General features: G+C 38.9%; 1 protein-coding gene across 2 annotated transcripts in view; it reads left to right on the top strand.

Moving 5' to 3' along the window:
* The window catches only part of CDH20 (cadherin 20, type 2), a 221,817-nt gene that overhangs the window by 139,501 nt on the left and 59,175 nt on the right, over positions 1–23,141 (top strand). For both annotated transcript variants that reach the window (XM_011964389.1, XM_011964390.1), the window contains exon 2: positions 20,687–21,084. In XM_011964389.1, the coding sequence (XP_011819779.1) occupies positions 20,839–21,084 (246 nt within the window). In that variant the 5' untranslated portion in view covers positions 20,687–20,838. The remainder of the gene's footprint in view (positions 1–20,686; positions 21,085–23,141) is intronic.

Raw genomic sequence — 23,141 nt, 5'->3', positions numbered from 1 at the left:
TTTAGCAGTTTTGAAACAACAGTCTGGCTGTCCAGTTAGGGTAAAGTCTTGTCTCCTCTCACCTCTCAACCACCCAATAATGGGCAACACCGTATATAACCTTGGTTGTGTATGTGACCCTCAAGCAAATCCAACACAATCTCTCATTAAGGAAAGATTTCTAGTAGGGAGTCTGTGGCATTTAGTAGAGTTAGAATCAACCTTTGGAGTATAAACATACGTATGTATGTAAGGAGAAAATCACCCATGCCATTGCATGTTTGCATTTACATTTATGTATATACATTATCATATCCAGCTACCTATATACATATAAAACAAAATAAAAAATGTTAGTTACACATACACATACATACACACACATTTGCTACGCCGAACATGGGGAGAGGGATGTAGGTACATGAAATATATCAGTGATTCATAGAGATTCTGATAAAGACTTGCGCAGGGAAAAAAGGAAAGTGTAACATGATTTTTAAATGAGTTTCTCTCCCCTATGTTCAGATTTCTTACCAAAGACTATTTTTCTCACTGCAATCTGGTGAAAACAGTTTGAGAGTTGCCTCTGCTGGTCTTCACCAGATGCAAAAAGAACGCAAGCACCGACCCATCACATCTTTTGTTTTCACCTCTGCCAGCGGTCTGTGTGTCAGTTCCAATAACTCCCCTGCCAACGGCTATATATGCATATCATACACACCAGAGCACCCTGGGGGCTGTGGTGAAATCAGGGCTCAGTTAGCTGTGTGATTACAGGGTCGCATCTTATCATCCTTGTACACAATCTATCCCATGACTGTTTGCAACATGACTGGGCACTGGCTGTATCCAATCTATTTCTACGCTGTATTGTTAATGGTCAAAACTGGCCTTGTTCCCCTATTCCCTCCATTTTCCAACGGAAAAAGGAAAGGAACTGATAAGCCTGAGCTCAATTTGTTCTGGCAATTATTGCAAAGTTCCTACTGTGAGGGAGGCCCTGCCCGTTGGTGCGGAATGACACGCAGCCATCCAAGGTCCAGACAAAAGGAGACCCTGCTTTTCACCAAGTGTATTCAGCCATGTATAGACATATTGGCGGAGATGCCTGCTTATTCACGCCTTAACGGAAAAAAGAGAGAGACAAGAAGCTGGAAAGAAAAAAAAAAGATGAAAGATTATCAAGTGATGCCAGATAGACAAAGGATAAAAATAAGATGTGAACTTGGTGAAGAGGAAGAAAGGAAAGAATTTTGACCATGGAACAGTAAATCACTGATATAATATGGGTATATATGTTTTAGTACTATTCACCTAAATTATGCTTTTATTACAGATAGAGGTTTCTATAACGATACCGAAACGTGAAATTGAGGAAAGTTATGCTTGAAGGTTGGATTATATGAGCCTTCTTCTATCTTCTCCTCTTTCTCTCCCTCCCTCCCTCTCTCTTCCCTCCACTAAGCCACAGCTGCACATTAATTCAACCAAATGAAACTGTTGGAATGAAATACCACCAAGATGCATTCTAAAGTGTAATTTTTCTGAAACAAGTATGTAACTTGATTAAAAAACCAAAGTACCAGTCAAAAGGTGAAAGAAATATATTACATTATGATGGAAAAGAGGTCATTTAAGAAAAGGCTGAAATAGCACTTCTTTTTGAAATGGCATATGGAGACTTTTCTAACTCTAAAAAAATGGTGACTTTTTCTTAATACTTGTCCTTATTCTCTGCTCATGAACAGAAGGAAAATGTTTGCAGATAAGGTCACTTTAAATTGTAGGCCATAGCACATGTTGCTCTCTGCAGCCAAATGCCCTCATCTGTCTCCCTTTCAACTCCATCTAATGATAATTGTTCCACCTACCTAACTCTCCAGTCTACTAGGAAAACAGTTGACAAGAGATAATGTCAGAGTTAGGTCCATGACATACCAGAAATTATATCTCCCAGCAAAAGTCATTTATTTCAAAGGATAACTAATATAATGAACTGGAGGAAATTAAGTTAATTTTAAAATCTGTTACCAGTTGCTTCTCTTTAGTCATAATGGAACTGGGGGGAAATTACAGATTCAATGGCAACATGCATTTTTTCCATTATGAAGAATGGCTTATTCAATGGATGAATCATTAGAGAATGATCCCTGTGGCCCTGTGGAACTCCACACGTAGAAGCAAAAAGCAAAAGTTTATGATCTAAAACATACTACAAAATTGTTGGAAAAAGTGAACTACAATCCCCAATGAAATTACCTCTTATGTCAATTAAGAGCCAGTTTGTCAGAGCATTTATAGCCTCAGGCAAACTCAACAAACCCAATCCTGGCTGCCGGTAATGACAGATTTCTTAGGGAGTATTATTTAATTAACAATAATTTGAAAGAGCAGCTCAGCTGAGATACTGCATTTACTTACTGGAAACACTAAGCAATGGTAAGTGAAAAAGACGTGAGATTTGTTAGCCTTCCCATTATCTTTTGTTTCTGAAATGCATCAGTAGCTGATAGGTATTTGCCACTAGATATTTTCAGCTGTCTGTGAGGACAACATGTCCAAAGAACTTTAGCTCTTACTGTACAAGGCTGCACATAGTTCTCTGCTGTTTGATTCCATTAAGAAATCCCCCAGGGCCTCAAATGTTCAGGGCCAGCATTCTTTGTCCTTCCCCCTCCAGACAAGGGCAACTGCCAGCTCCCCTTCCTTGTATACCAGGCTCCCTCCCACCCCCATACATCATTTGCTGCTAATCACCTAACTTAAGAGATGCCTTTTGTTCCCGCTCCCTTTCCAAGTCGCTTTAGGCTGCATCAGCAACTTGGGAGCTGGCTGGGTCTTACTTCCCCCCAAGAGACATGCTCAAACCCCAGGGCATAGGAAGCAGGGGAAGGAAAGCCTTCTTCCCCTAAAGTTACTGAGCTGATGTCCTCGCAGCTGATGGATGGCCTCTTTTATCACTGATTCTAATTTAAAGACTAATCCGGAACTGGCAAGAGGAGGGCCACTTTAAGTTGTCCTGACATACAGCAGGAGCTGGCAGCAGGAAGGGAACTCCACCACTCAGTGGCAAGCTCGGAAAATGCAAAAATAGCGCACTCTGAGAAAGGAGAAAAGTAAGTTATAAAACTTTGTCTTGTCTTTATTTCTTTGCCATATCTTCACAAAATGTTCAAGATTGGTCAATGAAATAGAAAGATTGTCTTGGGAAATGAATGTGTCAATTTAGTTCCTGTGGGAGCCAAACAAAGTGATCTGAGATAGTCATTTTAAATTATTATTGGGTGGCTGTTAATTGTAGTCACTAGTGTCCATTAAAATTCCTGCCAACAGAAAATCTTTATCTCGACTTGATTTGTGATAAACTTAGAAATGAGCAGTCGGTGTGGAACATGGTTATTGAGCAAAGCAAATTTCTTTCATGGTTTCTGAAAAAGACAAATCTGAAATCCCAACCAGTCAGGTCGCGCTTATGTTTGTGAGTAGATTAGGACGGGATGTGTACAGAGCACTAGTTTCCACCATGGGTTAAGACTGATTGCAGGAGCAAAAGATTTTTCTCTTTGATTCTTTTGAGTCTAAAGTAGTTTTCGCTCAAATAATATCAAAGGCATCTGATTAAACACATCTCCCAGCAGGATTCTATCATAGGGCATACTTTATTATGAACAGTATAATCAGATTGATGTAATATGGCATCAGCAAGCGAAGGTCTTGTTTTGAAATAAGTTGTGGAAATAGATTTTTATCTCTTTCTTTAATCCTAATTTGATGTTATTAACCAATTCTATTATTTAAATTGACTATTAAGATTGGAATCAGTTTATCAGAATGTATTTCCTATTAATAAGGCTTTCTTTTTAGCCTCCTTCTTTAACCTTCATTTACTTTTAATACTGTGAAGAGAAACGTTTGCAAAATCTTTTTTCCTTATTATGGATTAAAGCATGTGGTTTGGTTCCTGTTAAACTATTCTTAGCCTTACAGTATAAGAACAAAAACTGGTAAAGTTTATATGGGTTTCTTTTAATAATTAGTTACTGTATGGGAAAGATAAAAGGGATTATAGGGAAAGAAATAATAAACTTCGCAAAAGATACATAAGAGCATTTTCCATTCCAAGGAAACCTAAATTCTCTTACCAACATAGAAAAGAAACATACAGCAATTTTAACTGATAATGCAGTTTCCACTAGAAACATCTGAACATCTTTGTGGCCTCCTTACATGGTATTTAAATATCAGAAAGGGGAGAAAAATGTCAGCATAAAAGCAGTGGAAGCTGACTTGTAATTCCCAAATAACAATGATTTTTTCAGACAGCAGAGCTAACAATTTTGCCTTGCTGCAAGTACTACCTGGGATCAATCAGCAGGTCGTAAAAAATATTTTTTTAACTGATGCTTTATAGCCAATAAGAGTAGAAATAGCTAGAATCAAGCATCATCATCAATTGATTGCACTCGGAAAGGGCAACTCGTTCTGTTCACTATATGCTTGTAAATTCAACATTTCTCCTAGGCAAAAATGAGTGAAATGTTATAAATGCTTACTACTATGTAAAATCAGCATTTTAAAACAACATTGATTTCTAGTGTTTGTAAAAGACCCTAAAATCCTTTGCTTCCATGTCCCACCCCTGGCAGATCTCCCAGTCAAAGTCAGTGTCACACTTCCTCCCCTGCAGTCTCTTGTCCGTATCATCACTCTCCACCCAAGGAAGGGCAGAAGATTTCTTAATCTCCCTAAGCAACCTGTCCCAGTTTATAAGCTTCACGGAACCTGACGTTGTTTAAGTCTCTTTTGCCACTGATTAATGCTGTGTTCCCTGTTCCTCATTCCTAAAGAGATGCTCATCTTCTGTGAAGATGAATTTTTAAAATGTGGATATCATTATTAAGCGCACTGTGACCTTTTCTCCCTTTGCCTTAAAGATTTCCTGTTTTCAGACACTTAGATTTCATCTTTAGGGCTCCATGGATTTCTTTGAACCTGTTCCAAGTTTCAAGCCATCCTCACTCTCCAAACCTCTTTTCGTTGTATAGCTCTCAGAAACTGACAACTTCTGGAGAGGATCCCAGTCCCACCTGCTGGTTCCTCGGGATTCTACTCTTTTAATATCGCCGTACAAGTGCCAAGATTCTCTTCAAGATGAGAATGTTATATTGCTGAATCGTTGTTCACTTTTTATTTAAATAATTCAACTCCAAGTTTTATTAAATTCCTGTTGGTGCCGACACCATGCTAATGCTGAGAACACAGAGGTGACAGCCACTGTCCTCAGAGAATTTGCAGGCTAGCATGAAAAGCAACCATGTGGGCTGTGCTGGCATCATGGCCAGAGTGGCAGGGGGCACAGAAGACAGGCCTGGGGATTAATAGATGTTCCCTGGAAGAGAGATTGCTTAGCAAAGAAGGGCCAGGGAAAGGCATCTGTCTTCCAGCAAAAATATGAAGGTATTAAAACACAGCATCTATAGTTTTTTGGAGGGACCCCAAAACGTTGAGGAACAGGGAAAGATGAGAGAGAATGGTAGAGGTAGAGCCAGATCGTGTAGGTCCTTAATGTCCTGTCAAGGAGTATAGATTTTATCAGTTAAAAAATGAGGATCCATTAGAGAACTTTTAGCAGGTGAGTGGTCCGATAAGATCACTCTGGCAGATAACAGGATAGATGAGAACAGGAATACCAGCCAGAGGGCTACTGAAGGGATAGAATTTACAACACCAGAACTATGGCAATGGCAGCAGGAATGGAGAGGAAAGATAGATTTGAGAAAGACTTACAAGGTAGAACTGGAAGAACTTGACAGGTCTAAGTAACTAGATATGGGGATGTGAAGGTGGGGACAGAAGAAATCTTACCCTGACTTCTGGATTTTGACTTGGATGGCTAGAAGTGCCCATCTTTGGGCTAGAATAAACAGAGCAAGGGAAGCCGTAAATAAAATCAGGAGTCAAACTGGAAATAAATGATATCCACTGTGACTCACTAATCTTACATTGTTCAATGAGTTTCTCACTTCCAGAAGTTACTAGGTTTTATTTTATTCATCATCACTCTGTTTATCTCCTAATACTTCTCCAGTGATCCATGTGTCTAAAGCCAAGCCACAGATTTTACCATCTCTTTTACTTGTTGCATATTTGGAAAAATCTCAATGCTTAGCGATCACGACTTTAGACATCCTTAAAAGTATGAATGGATATTAAATTATTGATCTAGAACCTACTGTATAATAGTACGTGTTATTGCACTGAAGTTGAAAATGATCCATTGATGATAATTCTCCACTCAGTACTGAACCATCAGAATGTTCTCTCTTTTGTTATGCCTGAACAGACATAATCAAAAGTTGTGTACATATAGCCTGCATAGAATTCTCTTCTTTAGAGACATCTATCTCTGTCACATCATGAATGAAAATTAGACCAGTCTGACTAAACTTGTTCTGTTTTTTAAACAGAAAAATAACTTTTTCTCACCCCCTTCTAAATGCAAGAACTTGCCTTTTCATCCTTGACGGGGATTGGCTCTTTGTATTCTGAGATTGCTAAAGTTCTTCAACAATGAACTCAGTGGTCCTGGATGCCTGTCCAGGATTCCAGGTGGCAGACTGCATTTTCTAAAGAGAGCCACAATACCATCTCCCACCCTGCAGGCTCTTCTGGAGTCTCGCCACGTTCCCGTTAAGATGCATGTGGACTTGCTGTGACTCATAACCAAAAGAATGCAGCAGAAGACATAGCTTCTGCTTGAGAACAGCAGCATTCACACCAGAGCCTTGATTGCAACTGCCATCCCCAGAGTCACCACGCTGTGACAAAGCCCAAATCAGTGCACGTGGAAATCACATGTAAAGGTGCTAAATGAGACCATATGGAGAGACAAAGATGCCCAGCAGCCCCCAGTGGCATCAGACCCAGCTGTCCAAGATCTAGCCACCATCTGATTGCAAACGCCTGACAAAACCCACACTGCAACCCACATAGCCAAGATACATCCAAATTCCTGATCCATAGAAAACTGTGAAAATTAATAAAATGATGGCTGTATTAACTACATTTTGAGGGGATTTATTTTATAACAAGAGCTAGCCAGAAAATGTGATTTAGTGTCAAAATGATCCAGTACAAGATCAAATGATAAAGGACCACTGGATGAAATCTCTCTTCCCTCATTACAGGAGAATACAACTGTGTCCCTTAATTCAGACCTCGATCTAGTTGGTTACCTTGATACGAAAAAATAGCCTGGTTTCTGAAGCACCTGAAATGGCTGAGAAGATTCTGACTTAAACAGTTCTCACTCCTGATGGTGCCAGTCACTTCTGGGATTCACGATGGCTTCACTTTGCATTAAAGTATATCTAATTGCAGATCAATTTGTCTTGGGCCATTTGGGAATCTCTCTTTTTAAATAAGTCCTTTGTTAACATAGAACTTCCCAAGAAAAATTAAAATGTAAGTATATATTCAATAATCTTCTCAGAGGCTAATTGGACTGGACTTTGCGGAAGCACAAGCACTTGGGATGTGCTGAGAGTCCTCATTGAGAACACCTCGCACACTTGCTTGAAAGGTGGTTCCAGATACTAAACTAGAGAACACTACTGAAGAACCATCAGGGAATTTAAAAAACAGCCTAGAAAAATGAGGACATTGAGCCAATCCTTGCCCCATGATTTTATTACTATGATATAATTAGAGGCAGGTTGCTACTGCAGTCTCTAGGTCAAATAACAACTCTTATCATATACACGTGGCTGGGCATGGTCTGTTGGAGAGATCCAAGACCCAGTGGTACCAAGGAGAAGAGAATGTTGCATCTCAGGTTGATAAACAACGCCTCCTACAATTACCTTCCATAAAGGTAACTGGGATCTGTAGATAATGGATACTGTCACACTACCAGTCCAGTTAGCTAATTCGAACCTAACTTGACTCACTGTACTAGTTTATTCTGAAGTATTTCTATAGAATAGATTTTGTACTTAGATTCTATACTGCAAAGTGGCTAAATTCTCTGTTTTCTGCAGTTAAAAGGTGTGTGGCAACAATGTGAGAAATTGATAATAAACAGTGTTCTTGAGAACAGCTTTAAAACCAATTCTCGATTTTCCTTCAAAGACAGTTGAATGGTATTCCTTTGCATGAGTATGTCATAAAGTTTAGAATCATCTATTGTTGCAATAGATGGATTACACTAATTTTCTGCTCTAATAATGCTAATAAATAAAAATTAAAATATATATTATAATTAGCTCAAGATCCATCAGTAATTTTAAAGACATGGCACATCATGCAAAACTGTCTTCCAGAAAGCTTTTACCAACCCACACTCCCATCCATATGTATATGAACAACATACGCTCAGAAACATTGGTTAGCTTAGTTCTTTTTTAATGTTTGCCAATTTAATAGGTTGAAATATTTTATTATTTGTATTTTTAAGCTGATTGTGAAACTAAAATGTTTTCTGAGGCCAGGCGCAGTGGCTCACTCCTATAATCCCAGCACTTTGGGAGGTCGAGATAGGCAGATCACTTGAGGTCAGGAGTTCAAGACCAGCCTGGCCAACATGGTGAAACCCTGTCTCGACTAAAAATAAAAAAAGTAGTCAGACACGGTGGCACATGCCTGTACTCTCAACTATTTGGGAGGCTGAGGGAGGAGAATCGCTTGAACCCAAAAGGCAGAGGTTACAGTGAGCTGACATCGTGCCACTGCACTCCAGCCTGGGCAACAGAGCGAGACTCGGTCCCAAAAAAAGTAAAATGGTTTTCATATATTTATTGATCATTTTATTTCTGCCTTTATGAATTTTTCTTATTGTCATTTGATCACTCTCTTTTGGAATGATCGCCTTTTAAATGTTGAGCATACAGATTTCTAAATATGTTAAGGACAATAAGCCCTCGTTTTCTCATGCATGTTGCCTATTTTTAATATATATTTTTAACATATAAAATATAACAATTTCTAATAACTATTTAATTCAATCTGTCAACATTTGTCTTTTCTAACTTTGATAAAGGTAGAAAGGTAGGGAAAGATTCTCTGGGAACCTTTCCCTACCTTTCTTATAATACTGGGAATTATAAAAATGGTATTCACCTGCATGTTTTCTCAGTAGCTTGTTTCTGTTTTTGTTTTTCCATGTGTTCTACTAACCCACATCTTGTAATTGTTCCCATTTAACTATTCAACGCATGAGAAGTAAACTGTGGATGATGAAGAATAGAGATGTAGCCTCTTCTTTACCCCCAGTTAACCAACTTAGTGAAGAAATCTTTCTTGCCAAATATGTAACACAGATTAAGGTGGAGCTTAGTAAAAGGGAAAGTGGTAATAAAGAAAGCGGGAAATAAGAAGACAGCTAAGCCTAGCAGTTTCATAACAGATCTTGAAAAAGCTTTAGAATTTCTAAGGTCTAGAAGAGCATAGTTCTGAAAATCTCTGTCCTAAAATATTTCCACTTCCTTGATCCTGTGAAACTGCAATTGAAAGACACCATAAATATAATAGTCGCCAATTTTGGAGGAATAAAGACACTAAGTGTGAACATCGATATATCCATTCTGCTCTCAGAAACACTTAACAGGTGGAAAAAAATTGTTCTGAAGTATATACAATATATTCACTACATCTGTTTCAAACCTTTCTTTTCTATTCAATTCCTTAATATTTATTTTGCTTATCTGAATATGTTCTTTTAAATTTTTGAGTCAGTTTTTATTTTATTGCAAGTAGAATATTTGCATGGGCCAAAAACAAAAAACAAAAAAAAAACCCAAGATGGCTCTGAAAGACTTATAATAAAAGGAAAAGCCATCCCCTGCTCCAACCTCAAAACCCAATCTCAAAACGTAAACCCCAAAGTTATGTATTCAAGTATTTGCCAATACATTTCTAAGTCATATGCTTATATACATTTATTGAAATACCTATTCTAGATATTAGCAGTTGGTGTTCCAGTAGGGTAATTGAGCTCTTAGTTCTTTTTACACATATTCCCAACCACTCTCTCCTCCTTCGCCCTTCAACATAGTTATATTTCAGTACTCACTAAAAGAATAGCCAATGTTTATTCAGTATGGATAAATGTTGTTTTTTACTGAGCAAAGTTATACCTGAAGATTTAATGCCTTTCTTACAGAACTTTGTGTTTTTCTTGGTCAACAATTGCCTAGGGTTTTCTTTTCTTGTCTTCTCTATGTCTATGTCACTATTTTTTCCCCCAAATGCTCAAAAAATCTGTCCTGTGCCTATTAACAATGTATCCAAATCCTGGAAGCTTCTCAGTCACTCCGACACTTTGTTTCGTTCCTGGAGCCCTCCCACCCCTCACCTGGCTGCTGTACTCACAGCCTGGGATGCAACTGCTATCCTGGGCCTTCTCCTTGCCAGTCTCCTATGTTGGATCCCCTTTCTCTTGGGTCCCATATCTTTGTAGTTTACAATTTTGCTAAAATACATGGAATTTCTCATTAGTAATACTAGGTGCTAGAAGACAGTGGAGCAATTTTCATCACAGACTTCCATGGTGAAAGTCTATCTTGGAAAAGCTGTCATTGAAATGTAAGGGTAGAATAAAAACACTCTAAAAGGAGATGTAAATATAGTCTTATACTGAGGATTGGACTAATGAAGAGATTATAGGTTCAAGAAAAAGGGAATTACCAAAGAACAGGTGGAGGCTGACCTTGAAAAGAATTAGAGGAAAAAAGATCTTCTCATATCACCCTCCCTCCCCCAAATTAAGAAAGTTAAAATCTAAGTCATCAGAGATAACTTTGATGGTCACATCCCTTTAACTTAACAATATTATATATTATTAGGTGTGAACCTCAAATATCTGAGACAGGTCTTGGTTAATTTAGAAAGTTGATTTTGCCAAGGTTGAGGACGCGTGCTGTGACATAGCCTCAGGAGGTCCTGACAACATGTGCCCGAGATGGTCAGGGCACGGCTTGATTTTATACATTTTAGGGAGATATAAGACATCAATCAATATATGTAAGATGAACGATGGTTCTGTTCAGAAAGGCGGGACAACTCGAAGCAGGGAGGGGACTTCCAGGTCACAGACAGGTGAGAGACAAATGGCTGCACTCTTTTGAGTTTCTCATTAGTCTTTTCAAAGGAGGAAATCATATATGCATTTATCTCAGTGATCAGAGGGATGACTTCGAATAGGATGGGAGGCAAGTTTGCCCTAAGTAGTTTCTAGATTTACTTTTCCCTTTAACTTAGAGATCTTGGATCCCAAGATTTATTTTCCTTTCAAATAGGTCACTGTAATTTTTCAATCCCAATTTCCTCATAAGATTTCCAAGTATTTCTGCAAATGATGCTTTAACTTTACAAGTGATGCCACAGTTCTAGAAGACTTCTGACACATAAGGATTATGTTTTCTGTTCAAGAACAAAAATAGCATTTGTGAGAACTCACTGCTTTCTTGACTTTTGTTGACTTTGTATTGTCTTTATCTCTGCCTCTTAATATGTTCACTAATGTGCTGCAGGTGTGAACAGACATTAAACTCAGTATGGGAATACATTGATTAAATCAAAGTAAAAGCTTGAAGGCAGAAAGAATAACATTAAACTGTTAAATACTTTTTTGCCATTTAAAAATACATTGACAGTTAATATTTACTGAGCACCTAGTATGTGCCAAGTACTGCCCACAGACACATGGATAAAAGGCATTACCTATGTCTTCAAAGAGCTTACAATATAGAGGAAAAACAAACAAGTATATAATTACAATACAGAATACTGAAGTGCCAGGAAAGAAAATGCACAAACTGCTTTGAGAAGATAGATAAAAAGGAAAACACATAAGAAGTTAAATACATATACACACACACACACACACACACACAAAACTTAATCTATAGTATTAGGTCACGATAATCTGCAATACTCCTTTAAAGAAGATTATTCTTCTCATATTTGAGGCTCTAAAGGATTAAGCAATATACTGGATGTCACACATCGAGTGGCAGAGCTGGAACTGGTCTTAAACCACGATGTCCTGATTCCAAATGATACACTATGCTCCAAAAGAGATTTCTTTTCCTGAAAGCATGTATTAGAAGACAAGATTTTACTTTCCTTCAACAAGACACATAATAAACATCAGTAAGATTTTTGGTTTGTTTTGTTAGGGCATTAAAAGGTAAATTTTTCTTTTTCTTGAACAGACTGCCCTTTTATTTTGTTTTCTTTACATTTATATGGCATCAGACGCCATTGCCCATATACATTAGTATCATATTAATTTTTTTACATATATATTTTTTAAAGAGAGACAGGGTTTTGCCCTGTTGCCCAGGCTGGTCTTGAACTCCTAGCCTCAAACAATTCTCCCTATACCCAGCCTTCCAAAGTGCTAGGATTACAAGTATGAACCCACCATGCCTGGCCCAACATTACTTTGGCATGCTCAAAAACCTTCATTTGTTCACTATGAACTATCAAGCTTATTTCAAAGGCTTCAATCCAATATCCCCAGCTCCTAGCTAGTGGTCTTCTAGGTGTTCATTTCGTACACATTAGAAGAATGAAAAATAACACACCCACTATTCTAGTGTTACAGGAGATTGTGTAAAGTAAATAAGATCCGAGAAATGGACAAATCAAAAAAATCCTAGCTAAGTTGAAGTTAAAGATAAATTTTACCAGGTTAGCCACAGAGAAGTCACATCCAGGTACAGCACCAGGACAGGGAGGCTGGATTCTGAGCTGTATCTCAGGGAGGGGTGAGATGTGCTCTAAGAGAAAGAAGCTCACATTCGTTATGCCCTAAGCCACTTTGAAGTGTTGGACTAAAAAGAGAAAGTTCCTGCCTCTTTAACTAATCAGACGTAGAATGAAGAATTTTTTATTCCTGCGTATAAAACCAAATTTATCACCTTGGCTCTAACTAGCACCTCCTCCCAACTTCCAGCCCCATCCCAGGCACATAAGTTTAAGTCATGATTGCTTCATCTTGTCCAGTTCCCACTTTTCTTCTTATCCAGTTAGTTTGCAAGTGTTCGAGACTCTGCCTCCTTGATGTTTCAGACATCTGGCCAATTCTTCCCTCCCCTGGATCCTCGGTTGAAGTTCTCCTTACCAATCTTCCCTGAACTCTCAACTTATTTTCCCACCTTCTCTCCAGAAACACTACTAAACAGAGATTTATCAACATGACTTTGTTCCCCTTCTTCTTCTTTTTTTTTTCCTTTACATTTATATGGCCTCGGATGCCATTGCCCGTATACATTAGTATCATACTAACTTTACTTTTTTTTACATATATATTTTTTAAATAGAGACGGGGTCTTGCACTGTTGCCCAGGCTGGTCTTGAACTCCTAGCCTCAAGCAATCTTCCCCATACCCAGGCTTCCAAAGTGCTATCATTACAAGTGTCAACCACCATGCCTGGCCCAACATTACTTTGGCATGCTCAAAAACCTTCAGTTGCTCACTATGAACTATCAAGTATATTCCAAATACTTCAATCCAGTATCTCCAGCTCCTAGCTAGTGGTTTTTGTCTGGATTTCCTGCCTCTTTCATCCCTCCTCAGTCTCCTGAAGTGACCCTATTCTCTAAGCAAATTAAATTATTATTATTCTCCCAGACAGGTCCTTGCATCCTGTATCTGCACCATGGTATCTGTGTTTTCTTTAACTTGGAACGCCCTTTTATTTTTCGGGGTCTAGTTCATAGGTTCCCTTAAGCCCTTATCCTCCTGATGGAAATCATTTCTCCCTTTTCTGATCTGGCCTAGCATTTTGTTTTTACGGGGTCCTGTAAACCCTCATCACCAACAGATCTGTGCCACAGTCAGTCACGTACTAAGCACATCTTGTACAGTCGCTCTGAGGAAGAATTCCAGTTCATCCTCTTCCTATGTAGCATTTGCCAATACCCATGGTATAAATACACCATGGCCAATTTCAAGGCATTGAGAGGCCTTGAAAGTGAGAGGCTTTGAGGCATTGAGAGGCTGTGGTGAAAGGTGATAGGAGCTGACCCCAGCACACTACTGTTTGTTTCTTTGTAAAATGAGGAAATAAAACATTTAATGCGGAATTCTTATAAAGATTAAATGACAAAGTAAATGTAAATTACCTGATACAGCCTGGCATAAACACTCCATGTCATTACCTCTGCTGTTATTGCTTCTGTTATTGCTGCTGCTGCTACACTATAATTGTTAATAATGGTATTTATACCTATGCCTATTCCTATTATTATTTCTATCACTAGGATTAATGGTAATATCTCCCTCCTAAACTGTAAACTCCTTGAAGGAAGAAAAGGAAACCAGTATCTATTGAGCATCTACTATTGTTCAGGCACAAGACTTTAACCATCTCTCAAATGTCTAAGAGTTTCATATATATTTTCTTCTCAGTTATTACAATCACCCTGTGAGACAGAGTCTATAATTACCTCCAGTTTGTAAATGACAAACAGAGATGTAAAGAGTTTAAGTCACTTGTTCAAGATTACATAGATAGTAAGTGGTAGGGCTGAAACTCACTAAAGTTTATCTGGCTTTGCAATCCATTCTTTGATCAAACATATTGATACTCAAGATTTAAGTCTGACGTTTAGGTAGCAAACTTACCTTTGCCAAAAACTCTTCTTCCTGTGAATTATTTTTTTATGGGTCCAGGGAAAACTACAGGATTTTCCTAACTTCCTAAAACGCTGTACAAAGGCAAAGTCATAAGAAAAAACACTGAGTAGCAATTACCTGCAACTTCTTCTCAAAGAATGTTAGCTACATAATTTCATTTTAAATACAAGCTTTTTATGAAGAACGAGCACAGATTTAATGCAATTATAAATGTCACATAAAACGAGAAATTAGTAGGCATGTGGAACAAGTCTCAGAAATCAAAATTGATCATTCTTGTCTAACTGTAGTCAGAGAAATTGCCCACAGACTGGGCTATAGTTTCATTAGCTTGATTAAAAGTGAAAACTGGAGGAAGGGTAAAGTAGGTCAAAAACTTCCTGACTCCTTGAGGATTAAAACATTTACCAGATACTAAGTATGGGTGAAAGGATCAGTAAGAAACTATCTGCCAGCCTTGGCGGATAGGGAAAGAAAGACAGGGCACCCTGAACTGCAAAAATTGATTATAACAAGAATGAAAAGCACAGAGGAATTGGGCATGAACTCTAGAGCAAGGATTTCTAAAGTGAAAATGCCTTTATTTATGACCCAAGCTAGGGAATTCATAGCTAGAGGGTCAGCATGTATATAGGTAACATATGGCAAGTTTTATTATGGGACTGACCAAGTTTTTCAAACCCAGGGCTCTTAATTACATAATTCAAGCTTACTACCAATTTTTTTTTGCTCTACTACACACACACACACATACACACACATACGCACATCCCTACCATTATACAAAATGAGATATTGTTCCTAAACTTCAATTAAGCTACTGTGTACCTTCCCCTCACCCACATCCACCCCATACTTCCATTTACGGCTCCCAGTTTCATTTAGAAAACAGCACTCTCACATAAACTGGTAGGGTGGTGGGAAGGAGAGGGAAAATAAGTAGGAGTGGTGGGAAAGGGAAGATTTCAGAGAACTGGCAATGGCCTGAATGAACATGATAACAGCTGAACCTTTAGGCTCAGGAGTGCCACCATTTTTGAGGAACTTGGTGGAGAAGGAATTCATAGAAAGATAAATAATGAAAATTAGAATAAGCAAGAGTGGTGACCATCTTTTCTAAGAAATCTCCATGGAAATTAAGTATTATTTTTCTTCTTCTGTTCAATTTCTTAAAAATGTAATACTGTAATCCCTCAGTTCTGCATACACCATCAACATATTAACAGCTTCTCTGAGGAGTGAGGGAGGCCTACTATGAGAACATTAAATAAGTAAACATTAATGTTTAAGATATATCTTACTTCAGAAAGGTTAAGTTGGGAGGAGGGGTGTGGTGAGGCAGGTGAGGGTTAGGTAGGGGAGTGGAAGTGAGAGTACAACTTAAAATTCAGCAAATCTAGTACCTGGACTACCTCTTCTGGCCCTGCTGAGAGTTGGCTGCCTCCACAGATGGGTGGCTTTGGGTGGGCTGGTGAGTTGATGACCACAAAAGGGCCATGGAGCTTCCATTCACCTAATGACTGTCCCAGAAGAAACTGTGATGGATAGAACCTCTGTAGTAAATGAAAATTAAACTATCACTGTTACTTATGGAAAAAGCTTCAAAAATACACTTAGAAGAGAGACTTTATGGAGATCTTAGCTATTACAACAAAACATGACAGTGTATCATAATGTGCATCAACATTCAATCAGAATACAGCTCAATGTCATAGGGCTATTCCACCTCCCAATCAAGGTTCTCTCTTGAGAAACAGAAACAAACCCACTTAGATTAGGAGTTAAAATCCTTATGTATAGCGTACAGAAGAAATATAATAAAAACTTAGTAAATGAAAACAACTTCCGTTCAGAGAACTGTATCCCCTTTCAGCATATAAAACCATACTACCCACCCTGTCCAAGACAGACCCCTAGTGATGGACTTTGGTCAGTAGCACAAACATACACAAACAAATCCAGGAATGTTGAAAGTGTATTTACAGAAGCACTAAAACTTTTTTCTTTATGGGATTCTGCAATGGGAATATTGTTGTGAACCATACACATTGAAATACACGAACAACTTTTTACTCCAATTTACACCCGTGACCACCTGTGTCACTCTCTGGGGTTTTGCACTGTTTACAAAAGGATTTTAATTCCTAAGTAAAATGGGTTTGTTGCTATTTCCCAAGCGAGAACCTTGATTGGGAGGTGGAATAGCATTATGACATTAAGTTGCATTCTGATTTAATGTTGATGCACTTTACGGTACACTGTCATGTTTCACTGTACTATCTAAGATCTCTACAAAGTCTCTCTTTTCTTTTAAGTGCATTTTTGAGGCTCTTTCTATAAGTAAAAATGAAAGTTTAAGAAGTTTAGCTCTTAAAACCATGACACTACTGTCTGCATTTGCCTCTCTTAAAGGCATTAGGCCAAATCAGAACATTAAAACGCCCCGTCGTCTTCTTACATGGAGTCACAAACAGAGTCGATTGACTGCTTCTATAGAGATGTCATTTGAGCTTTGCTAAGTAGTACTTGCATTAACCATGAAAAGCTCAGGAAAACTGGAATAATGAGGAAAGAAATCAGAGCAAGACCATAAAAGCCCAGTTCATTTCAAGGAAAAAGTAGTAACCATCCCTCCCCACTACATTTTAAATATCACAATGAATTTAAGTAACAAAATAAACAATTCACTGAGAGCACACTTTTATGTACAACTTTAATTTCTTCCTACTGTGTTCATTACCAAGCTGTTCTCTTTCTTTAGGGAGGATGAGGGGGAAACTTTTAAAAGACTCATTTAACGCAGAAGTCAATTTCCACTAATGTATTCTTCATGTGGCATATGTAGTCTTCCAAAGCAGATCTACATATACAAATACACATGTATCGGTATCTTCTTTTATAAGAACAACAGCAACTAGCCCACCCCAAACGCAGTATTGCTATTCATATCCTGTAGGGAAAAAACATGAATATGAGAACCACCTCACTTAAAATAAATGCAAACTGAGTAGTATTTCTGATAGAACTGTTTTGTAAAAAACACCTCTAATTGTGAAAAGAATAATACAACTATTGTATAACCCAGCTTCCACCTTCTAGAAAGTTAGGCAGGGAGTCTTTTTCATGCATTCATCCCCGAGGAAGCAGAAATAAAGTGCTTTGCATCAACTGTTGCTATCAAGTTATGTAAGACAGAAAGAGTTGGTATGACACTGTGGTCTTTGTGACTTTGGGTGTGTGAAGGTACCAGTGGCTTTCAGAGAATCACCAAGGGTTCCCCAGGTCAAGATCCTACAGCCACCTTTGTACGTGTTCAGTGGAGGGGAGGAAAGTAAGAATTTGCACTACTGTGTAGGAGGCCAAAGTAGAAAAGAGAGGGAGATGAAAACAGAGGCAACCTGACCGCCTAGAAAATATTCATCACAGATTTCAAAGAAGGTTCTTCTCCTTGAGCTCTTCAGATCATGCCTCAGGTAGGGGGATAGGAGGTTTTAATTGGCAGGAACACAAGCCTAGTTTGTTAGAAATCGGGAATCTAAAAGACACTACTTAAAATTCCTCAAATCTCATTTTGTACATAAAATGTAGCCAGTGGAAGCAGGAGAGGAGACATCTGCAGTACCACACATGCATGCACATGCACTCTTAGATTCAAAGCAAGTTACTACAACTAGCCAGAGAAAATAACAGACATGTGTGCTTAGGCAAAATATAGGTAAGAAACAAAGATATTAAAGGGAATACACACACACACACACACACACACACACACACACACAGAGAGAGAGAGAGAGAGAGTGTGAGTGAGTTCTAGCTTTAATCAACGCAACCCACAAAATAATTTTCTCTACCATTGAAGAGTTTTCTAATAACTAGCCCTTCATTAAATCTCCTCAGATGGAATGCCAATGTTTGGTTATTACAGAATTAGACTGAGCCAGAATCTGGTACCAGACGGTACTTATCACAGATGTAGAGATCTGAAAAATAGCAGATACACATTATAAGCCCTTTCAGAATTCTGGCCCCAAAGGTGCCCATAAAATAGATATTTCTGGCTTAGCTACATGATTTTTACTGACCTAGGTACTTGATCTGACTGTTCAAGTTCGGCTGGTACCTTAGTCATTTACAGGGCACTTTTGCCTGCATGATCCCATCAGATTCTTGTGATGGTCCAGTGAGGTATGTGGAAGTATTACTGTCCCTGCTTAATAGATGAGGAAACTGAAATTCATACAAGTAAATAAGTCAGAGGTAATGAAGATAGAACCAGTAACCAAACTGCCTCTTAAGTGTAATGCACTTTGAGGAATTATAGATATGTTGTGTCTTACAATATACAGAATGTTGCTTTTATGGTTTACTAATGACAGTATTCTGGCAGTGGCCTTCTTTTTTTTTTTTTTTGGCAATGTCCCTTAGTCTGCCTTCTAGGTCTCTAAAACAGCACAGCTATGTCTCACTAATCTTTCTCATCAATTCATTTCCTGGGTTAAGTTCCTTCTTCCAGAACATCTCCCTGTAGACAGGGATCAGAGAAACATGAACCAGGTTTCTCTGTTCCCAAAGGAAGATGTTCACCATCCAAAGAGAGAGAAAACAGCGAATATTTGGTAACTCACCTGCTAGCAGCACCGTTGTTCTTTATTAGCAAACACATTGCCCTCAATAAGGGGCACCTGGCTTGCTTTTTCTTAACAATCAATCTGCCTTCAGAGCTGGAGCTCGTAAGAGGCACAGCCTCCCATTCTGTTACAAAAATTCTACGGTCTCCTCAGCTACTTTCTCCTTATCACTTCTCATTAAAGTGATTTCTTATACAGAAATGAAATGGCATATTGTATTAAATAATTATAAAATATTTTAAAATTTCAATCATGAGTATTTGAGAGGAAGCTGAAACCAGTTCTGATGACGACAGGTGGAAGGTAGTAATTGAGTTAGCATCAATGTATTCACTTCAAACCACTTGTAGAAATGAAGTGTTATTTACTTGCATGGAGCTGCAATCTCCAAATACACACATTTGTTCTCAGATGACAGCAGTTCTTCAAATTAACAGTGAAAATATTAAGCCAACGGAAGACATTTTGGTTGTTTTGACAGGTTGACTTGAGTGTTATGCCATCTCATTAAACCAAGCCAAATAAGGGAAGAAAAGATAGATAGATGAGGACAAAGCCCAGGAGTGAGGTCACGAGCTAAATGTGACTGCATAGCAACAAAAGTGTGACTGAGAAAGATGTGTCCCCAGGGTAGAAGTCCCTTTGCCTAAATGAGTCCTTCAGGTCAAGAAAGGAAATTTATTGACTACATTCTCTTAGCTTGCTCCCATAGGCAGGAGACTAATAGCACTTTAAAGTCTGTTGTGAAGGATATAATGATTAACTGACCATTTAAATCCTAGAAAGGTCACATTAGCAGCCCCTATCAGTGCTTCGGAGCCAAAGCAGCAGGGTGTGAAACTTGAAATCCACTACGAGCTCAGAAAATGATTAAACTGAGAAGTGATCCATGGCTGCTTATAAATGAAGCCCAAGATTCCTAGCATTATCAATAAGAGCGTAGGCACAAGATCATTGTGGGTGACAAAAAAAAAAAAGGGGGTAGTTGGATTATCCTATTTTTTTAATAAGCAAAGAAAAGCAGTTGGGCTAATGGAAATATGTTATTAGCTCTATATTTGGTAAATGAATGCTGCTTTTAAGAGTTTAAGAGGCTGTCTGATCATAAATATTTCAAAAAGCACACTATTAATTCAAACCAATCAATAATACAGCATAACCCTCCAGCTAAGTTACTAGTGAGAAGAAATTTATTTATCAGTTTTATTCCCACCAAATCTATATCCAGAGGTTTGGGATTGATTATAGCAAGATGTGTTGTCTTCTTATCAAAATAGTATTTATTACTCACACATTTCTAAAGCAATAACCTGTTATGACTTTTTAACTCATTGAGTAGAAAGCTGAATATTTACTGACATTTCTTGAAAACCTGCAACCCGCCTGCAGGAAAGAATCTGACATCATCACACTGTGTTTTCCTTAACTTGACAGGAAGTCAACTTCAAGCAGATTGACTTGAAGCGGGATCTCATTTGGGAAGCGTAAGTGTCCAATAAAAACTGTGTGTTTTTTTTAAATTTGGAAAATACTCAAGTTCCAGTTGCTTATAATTCTCCTCCACTTTCTGAAAACCTGGCAATCCCATGTGGACTTCTGGTAGAATGAGCAATGCAAAGAACTGGCTTGGACTTGGCATGTCCTTGTACTTCTGGGGACTGATGGACCTTACAACCACCGTTCTCTCGGGTACCCCAACACCACAAGGTGAATTAGAAGCACTCCTGTCAGACAAGCCACAGTCACATCAGCGGTCCAAAAGGAGCTGGGTTTGGAACCAGTTTTTCGTTCTGGAAGAGTACACTGGGACTGACCCTTTGTATGTCGGCAAGGTAAGAAATGCCAAGTAGAAATGACCCGGGTATTGGATATTGAAATTGAATATGAATTAAATATGAAAGTTCACCTAGCCTGTATCTGAGGCCTGAGAGAAACTGGAACAAGTGGTACATTACTTGACACCTAGCTAAAATGTAACTTCCGTTTTGTCAGATACCAGTCAGAAAGGAAAAATTTATTTCCTTGTCCATGTCTCTCTTATGAATGGGAAAAACTGGGAACTGGAATTTGAAGAAAAGGCTCAGACCCTGCAAGAGCTATTCAGGTCCTAAAAGAGGCAGCAGTTGTTGTTTGGGAATGATAGAATGGGGAAGAGGAAAATTTGGAAATGCAAGAAGAGTACAGGGTTTTTTGCTTTGTGTTTTTGTGGGTTTTTTTCAGAGCATTTCCAGAGGTATTGCCTGAGGTGCAAATTTAATGAAAAAAATAAAAATAAAACATTTTTCATTTCAGAAGATCTTAGCATGTGCTTTAGGATAGCTGGAGACAATAAATATATTTATAAATGTTATATTTGAATTCTCTTGATTTAATCTATCATTATTTCATCTTTAATCCTGAATTCTTCCTATGTTTACTTTATTGGGGTGTTAATTACAGACTATTTTGTGAAAGCAACCAAGTGAGAGAATAGGAAACAAGGAACTAATTAGAAAATAAATAATTCATTCAAATGGTAACTTAAACGCCTGTTTAGCACAGAGGCTGGGAGCATGGGTTTCAGATTCAAACACAGGTGAGTTCAAAGCCCAGTCCTGCAATTATTTCTAGAGGGACTTTGGACAGGTCACCAAGCCCTGCTCACCTCGGCTTCCTCAAATTTGAATGACGAGGATGAGAGAACTGTTCCTTCTCAAGTGTTGTCTACCCAAGCTCTTTCACCAGTGTCCACTTACTTCTTAACCCAGGTATATGGCTTCAGTCCCCACCACTGACCCAAAGCTGTGTTTTCATTATTTCCCAAGACCTCCCTACTGCCCAATCCAATGGCTTCATTTTATGACACTTCTCAGTCACAACCTCAGACACTGATGACCTGTCTCCCCTTGACTCATTGTCCTCTCTGTGCCATGACCTTCACAATCCCGTTTTTCCTTCTTTTGTCTCAGCCGTGTCTGTGGGTCCTCTCCTTCCACCTGACCCCAGTTGTTGGTGGGCTTGTCAGCTTTGCCCCAGCCTCTTCTCCACACGCTCATTCCCTGGGTGAACTCGCCACCTCTGCAGTTTTGAATGCCGTGTCTATGCCAGTGAATGCAAAACCTCTACCTCTGGCTTAGACCACTTCGGGTTATAAATCCTACTGCATATGTGACATCTCCACAATTTTCACTCATAGGCCTTTCCCGTGCAGTGTGTCCAGTAAGAAACTCTTCTTTTTTTCTCCTAAACACAGTCTGCCCCATCACCCATCCATCACCTAGTTCCTAAAACCAGAGACCCGGGGATCATTCCTCCCTTTCCCCTGCCCGCACATTCTCTCCCTCTGCAAATTCTGCTAGTCCTATGCCGGAATCAACCCCAAATCCTGCATTTCTCTTACCCCTGCTTCCACCATCATCTGTCACCTGGGCAAATATCTAGCCTCCCAACCAGTCCCCTCATGTCCACCTGCACCTCCCTCCAATCTGTTCTCCACCATGGTCTGTTTAAAATTTAAGTCAGATCACGTCACTCCTCTACTTACTCCCCTCCACTGTTTTCCCACTGTGCGATGAATCCTCCAGACACCTCCCCACAGCTTACAAGACCACTCCCTTCTGGATCAGCCTGCCTCCTGGCACCCACCCACAGCCCATGCTACTCCCTCCCTCATTCTCATGTTGCAGGGGTATGACCTTCGGGACTTCCTGCAACCTGGCAAGCACTGCCTTTATTGCTCCCCCCATCATGAAATGCCCTTCCGCTGGCTTCTCTCATGCCTTCCTTGACCACTCTCTAAGGCAAGCCCCTCTGTTAGACTCTCTTTCACAGTCCTAATCACAACCACCATATTTGATTTGTTTTTTTATTTACATGTTTATTGTCTGAAGCCTCTGACTAAAACTAGAAG

The sequence above is a fragment of the Mandrillus leucophaeus genome, unplaced genomic scaffold (assembly GCF_000951045.1).
Source record: "Mandrillus leucophaeus isolate KB7577 unplaced genomic scaffold, Mleu.le_1.0 Scaffold699, whole genome shotgun sequence".
In the NCBI taxonomy this organism is placed as follows: domain Eukaryota; kingdom Metazoa; phylum Chordata; class Mammalia; order Primates; family Cercopithecidae; genus Mandrillus; species Mandrillus leucophaeus.
This window is presented reverse-complemented; position numbering and strand designations above follow the sequence as displayed.